The 5879-nt window shown below is 41.0% G+C and overlaps 1 protein-coding gene across 2 annotated transcripts; it reads right to left on the reverse strand.

Annotated features, from left to right (window-relative positions):
• Positions 1 to 326: 326 nt before the first annotated feature.
• On the reverse strand, positions 327 to 5143 carry LOC142103561 (protein RD3-like). Of its 2 annotated transcripts, XR_012679394.1 has the most exons (4): positions 4825 to 5143; positions 4128 to 4441; positions 854 to 1438; positions 327 to 724 (listed from the first exon to the last, which is right to left on the reverse strand). XR_012679394.1 is itself a non-coding variant. In XM_075187626.1 (3 exons), exons 2-3 carry the CDS (start codon positions 4430 to 4432, stop codon positions 1126 to 1128), a joined length of 618 nt encoding a protein of 205 aa, XP_075043727.1. In that variant the 5' UTR covers positions 4433 to 4441; positions 4825 to 5143; the 3' UTR covers positions 327 to 1125. The 2 variants fall into 2 exon arrangements, 1 of the variants encoding a protein (XP_075043727.1); XM_075187626.1 differs by having other exon boundaries at positions 327 to 1438.
• Between the last annotated feature and the right edge of the window lie 736 nt (positions 5144 to 5879).

Below are 5879 nucleotides of genomic sequence, written 5' to 3' on the forward strand. Positions count from 1 at the left end.
TCTACCTCTTTGAGCTGTATTTTTCCATAACAAAAATATTCTGTGCACTATGCAGTCCGTGGACAAGATGAGAATGTGAAAAAATACCTTGTATACATTTTGTATATCTAGAATAGAGATAGCAGTGGTAGTCTTTGTACACCTAGGGGTAAATGTATCAAGCTGAGAGTTTGCCGGCAGGTTTGAAAAGTGGAGATGTTGCCTATAGCAACCAATCAGATTCTAGCTGTCATTTTGTAGAATGCACTAAATAAATGATAGCTAGAATCTGATTGGTTTTTCAAACCCGCCGGAAAACTCTCAGCTTGATACATTTACCCCCTAGTGTATGCTAGTTACAAAGGCCAAAACTGTAGATGTATAGTGCAAAATCCTCTTCTGTGACACCAAGCGTTAATTTTGAGTAAGTGCCTCAATTTGCTCAGTAGTGCATTGGTATTCAGAATGAAGAACAGTAAGATGTTGGGTGGCATTTGGAGAAACAATTTTTTTGCACCATCCAGTGAGAAGAGTTGGGCAGAATTTATTGAAATTTGATAAAGGAGTGAAGAGAGGTCAGAGTTAGCAGAGATCAGGTCTTGTTCTAATAGGGCTCATTATGCACCTTCCTGTTGTCTCTTCATCAGAGAGCACACTTCTAGGAGCATTTTGCTCAATATAAAAAAAGTTTTAAACACACAAAAACACTGCATGTAATAAGGACAGTCTTGACGTCGTCCCCTCACTCACATGATTAAATTAAGACATAAACTAGGTTTAACCCAAAATGAGACCAACTGAAAAGTTATATTAACTGAAAGGTCTGGTAGGAAGTTGCACTTCGATGTGATGTTTACACTTTTGCACAGTGCACATCTACTGGTTTTTCCACCTCCCCGCAAACCTATGCACATATCTAGTTTGTGGAGGCATTTCCAAAGACCAGAAAGTTGGCTTGCACTTTGAAATGCACTGGGTACTAGTGCAAAATCAAACCTATTTGCAGAGCGATCCTGGGCACTTCGTAAATTAGGCCCATTGGGTACACAGTGCAGGAGTCAGTATGCACAGATATTGTATCTTTAAGCACTAAAAGGAATCTGTGCAATGATCTCTTTGCAACATACACTTTTATGTATGTTAGGTTCAGTCACATTGCACTTCCCTTGTACAGCTGAATTCAGGCATACTCTTACTCCTTGCCCTTCCAGAAGCAGCCAGCTCACTCTCAGTATCTGAGCCATGTGTCTCCTCCAGTTGGAAGGGGTTGACACGCAGGCGAGGAGGCTTGAAACTGAATGTTGCCAGGCTCTTAGCCCTTCTACGTTTCTCCCAGGGTCCATCCTGTTTCTTCCTCCGTTGCTCCTCTTCCTGAGCCACAAAATCTTGAAGCACTGAACGAAAGAGACGTGGTATCTCGGCACCATCAGGCTCAAACTCCAACATCAATCTACGGAACCTGCACATGAAGGTAAGAGGGAAACCATTTAATATACCCTTATGTTTTCCATATTTCAACAGTGGCGTAACTACTGGGTTAACAGGGATAGCAGATGCAATGGAGCTCAGCAGGGTCGCTCAGCTGCTGGGCTCTGTGTAGAGGCCTCCAGTGCTTCTCTAGGTCTTCTCTCCTCTGCAGTGAATGCAGTCAGATTAAAGAGCTCTCTGCTGTGTGACCAATGACATCGCAAAGAACTTGAAGCCCCAGAATACATGGTGTGAAAAACTAGCACATACATGCCAACTTTTAAGATTTCTCCCCTGGGAGATTGGGGAGAGAAGTAATGTGACATGCTGACATGCCCGCCCCCAATATAAAAAGCAGAAATTCACGGCATTGAATGGAGGGAGCGGAGCCCCCTCCATTCACTGCCGTGAATTTCGGCAAATGCGGGAGCTTTGCCTACTCTTCTTGGAGTCCGTGAGGACTTCCCGAAATTCGGGAGCCTCCTGGGAATTCCAGGAGAGTAGGCAAGTATGTAGCATTCTAGGGATCCACACTTTAATTCTACTTAGAGGGGAGGAGATCTCTGACGTTCCTTACCTCACTGAGCAGTTAGTGCAGAGTGAGGAAAAGGAGGCGACCAGTCATTAAACATCTGGACCACCATATTTCTAAAAGAGCAAAAAAAAAACTTTTTTACACAATTATGTATGAAAGTATTAGTGAGCTAAATAATAAAAGGTCTATTTATCAAGACCCATCGTTAATTAAGATTTTCTATCTCTGCTTATCACAGGGATAGAAGTTTTTCTTTTGTACAAATTATTATTAAAAGGTCGCTGAGGCAGCTGAACGATGTTATATTCTTTGGAGAAAGCAGCCATTACTTATTATGTCAATATTTCTCTATCTTGCAGTATTGCAAAGCCAGAGCTTATGAGATTGTCTACCAAGTATACAGGGTTACTGAAATACTGTGTGCTCACTACAGATTGGTGGGTGGACTAATACACTGGACAGTAATATAATCAAAATGCTCTGCTTTGCAATTTTAGCTGTCCTGTATGAGATCCACTTAGGACAGTGTCCTCACCATATAAAATTCAGTGGTAATAATAATATTGGCAGGGGGAAAAGTTGTTTGTTTTACTTTACTATTTAACAGAGCTGCACGGGAAGGCCCAGGGTAGAATTGACCAGATTATTTTAGCTCAATCTTCACATATGAAACTTTAAAATATGGGGTTCAAATAAAATATTAAAGAATATTTTCATACAGGGAGCTCCTTAACAAAATCCCATTTGACTCACTGTTGTTTACCGATCATACACGGACAGGTGGATTAAACAAGCAAAATTGCTAGTTATCTTTAGTACAACAAATCTTATAAAAGTTACACTAAAACAATTAAAGACCTAGGTCATAAGATTCCTCAGATCCTATTGGGCTACAGCAGATAACCTCTTTGTTTTGGCCTAATACCATCCCTGGGTACTTGTAGAAGTCTTCGGGTAGGAAAACACAGGCACTGTGTGTCCACATATTTTAGCTCTAGAAACCGTGTGCTTACGTTTGCCTGCACATAATTGGCTGTATAAACACTGACTTCCTGTCACACAAGCACATAAGCCGTATGAATGTCATCTGCCAGGAAATCAGCATATACACTGCCTGCAACATATTTCAAATTCCTTGTGCTAAAGTGTATGGTTGCACAAAGCACCCATTTTTCACTACCCTGATCTTTCTAGAAGAGTGTTATATCCTTTGACAGACAGTTTAGACAATGTTGAAGTGGAGACTGAGGGCTAGATTTACTAAACTGTGGGTTTGAAAAAGTGGGGATGTTGCCTATAGCATCCAATCAGATTCTAGCTTTCATTTATTTAGTACTTTCTACAGCTAGAATCTGATTGGTTGCTATAGACAACATCCCCACTTTTTCAAACCCGCAGCTTAGTAAATCTAGCCCTATGTGTCTTTCAACATTTATTTGATGCTAAACTGTTGCCTTAAGTTTTTGTAGAGCGCTTACTTTTAAATATCTACTTCTGCTAAATGCAATGACTATCCCTGCCATCAGGGGAGGGCTGGCAAATTCAGCCCGGGGAGCAGGACTCGACTCAACAGCCTATTAGGAACATTTTAAAAGAAAAAAAATGCAGGTGACCCAGGCCAAGGTAGCCAACTATGGGACTGACCTGGGGGCAGATGTCACCTGCCCCCCAGGCCAAGGTAGCCAACTATGGGACTGACCTGGGGGCAGATGTCACCTGCCCCCCAGCCCATCCTGCCCCTGTCTGCCATTTGATGGTGCTGAAGATATATGGGATAATGCACCATTCAATCTGAAATACAAAGATACAAAGAAAGTAGAAAATAAATCTGTTAGACTGGTACACACTGTGTCTAGTGAGCGGATTCTGTAACAGGATGTTTGGGGCAGATATTGAGAGCCTTCAGTGATTTTTATGCAATGTGAACTCTAGTTGAGGTAAATTTGATGAATGAATGAAGGAAAGAAGAAATAAAATGCAGAAGCTGTAGGTATTACTCAAGAACTGTGAAATATATTATCTTTTATTTTCTGTGTGGCTATCATAGCACAAGATCTTGTTATGTTTGATGCATAGCCATATATAAGGACATCCTTCACAGCTATCACTCATGCACATACAGTACATATATTACTTGTCACTGTACCTGAGTATGACAGGGCCACACTGTGAGGGGCTTATTTTGGAGCAAATGTCTCTGAGCTCCAGCTGGTCACCTGGGCTGATTTGGTAGCCCTGACGCGGGACAGATGCTAGCCACGTGTAGTCCACCCCACTCTTGACTCTCCGATACTCAATGAGTCGTTCCCGCTGCTGCTTTTCCGCACGTTTCAGATGTGACCCCAGTTCCAGCATCAGTGTCTCTGTAACCAGGTCTGCGCTACTTCTGGGGGCCAGTTTCATTGATGAGCCATCTGGGTCATTCCAGCCAAACAGTCCTGCTAGGAACATTGTATAAACCTAGTAGAGACATAATCCATAGGTTAAATATACACTTTTAAATGACCAGCATATAAATGTTTGTAACTGAGTTTTTTATTTATTTATTTATTGTACTATGCTTAAAAGGGAATAATTCAAGTGTATTATACTAACTGTTCACCTATCATACAAGTGTATTAATATTATTGTAAATGTAGATAATATTGATATTTTCCAGATATTCTCATGCAATTCAGGAATTCAGGCATCCTTACACCATGATAAATAAGTTATATGTGCTTGTTCAAGGTGATCAATGTGATATCCTCATGTGGCATGCTGCTAAGTTACCCTGAGAATGTCCTGAGGATGACCTATAAATAAAAGACCTGGATAATGCTAAGACATGGACATTTCATTACCTGAAATGTACTCCTCCTAACGGTATCCTCTGTACTGGTGACTTCTGCAGGGATCACAGTTCCTTATCCACGATGTATTATTGTTTATCTTCTAAGCCTTCTTTTCTTCCTCCGATTTTCCTTATTTCTTTGGTTTCTTAATTTCCCTCTTGCTGTCTCCTTTCAGCTGCCTTTTGTCCGTAATCTTTATTCTCTGTTCCTCTTCCTCTAGTGTCTCCCAAGCTATCTTGTCATTTCTCCAGCTCTACCTTTTAAAGCTCCGTTTAATGCTTTGTAATCTGGGGATTCCGCTCAGTCAGCATTATTCTCATTGAGAGACACTGAACTGTTTATATAACCAGCAGCTCATACACGTTGTACGTGTGATAAACAGGCACATGTTATAAACAGTACGCAACTGGGTAAATTTTGTCTTGCAGGTCACTATTATTCCTTTACAAACATCAACTGTCATGATATCAGTTATCTTTTTTTCATTAAGAAAAAACTGCTGTATTAAAGGGATACTATCATTTCCTTGTAAATCTGTGCTGTTAGACATAGCGATTTAATGCCATAATGTTAGGGTCTTTCTCTCTGTTTTATTGATTTGTAATCACTATATATGTGTCCCTAAAAGAGCATTGCTTAGCAGTTAGGTATCCTTGGTGACATTTCTCAAGGGGATCACACACAGGTCAACCCAGATACTTGGCCAGAGCTGTAACTTCAAATTTTAGCGCCCTGGGAGAGAAATAAAAATGTTTCCCCCCTAGCCCTCAATATTAACCAAATTAATCTAAAATATTGATAAACTGTGCCCCCCTTTATCTTTGCACCCTGGGCAGTCACCTCTACTGCACAGCCCTAGTTATGGCCCTGTGCTTGGCATGAATGTTGAGGGACAGGATCAATATCTAATTTCACCACACACATAGGTGGGTAAGATCTGCTTGTTCGACCTGCCAAACTGAGCAACCTGATCATTTCTGGCACCAGTGAAGCCTGTTAAAAAGATGACTACACACAGGCCTATAATTGTCATCTTCCAACATACTTTACCAGCACACCTGATA

The sequence above is a fragment of the Mixophyes fleayi genome, chromosome 10 (genome assembly GCF_038048845.1).
Source record: "Mixophyes fleayi isolate aMixFle1 chromosome 10, aMixFle1.hap1, whole genome shotgun sequence".
NCBI lineage: Eukaryota > Metazoa > Chordata > Amphibia > Anura > Limnodynastidae > Mixophyes > Mixophyes fleayi.

What these genes read in the sequence shown, in the direction of transcription:
- LOC142103561 (XM_075187626.1), bottom strand. Translation starts at nt 4,432, where the DNA reads ATGTTCCTAGCAGGACTGTTTGGCTGGAATGACCCAGATGGCTCATCA. An exon ending in TGTGGCCCTGTCATACTCAG is followed by an intron (nt 1,439 to 4,127) that starts GTACAGTGACAA and finishes CTTCATGTGCAG; the next exon opens with GTTCCGTAGATTGATGTTGG.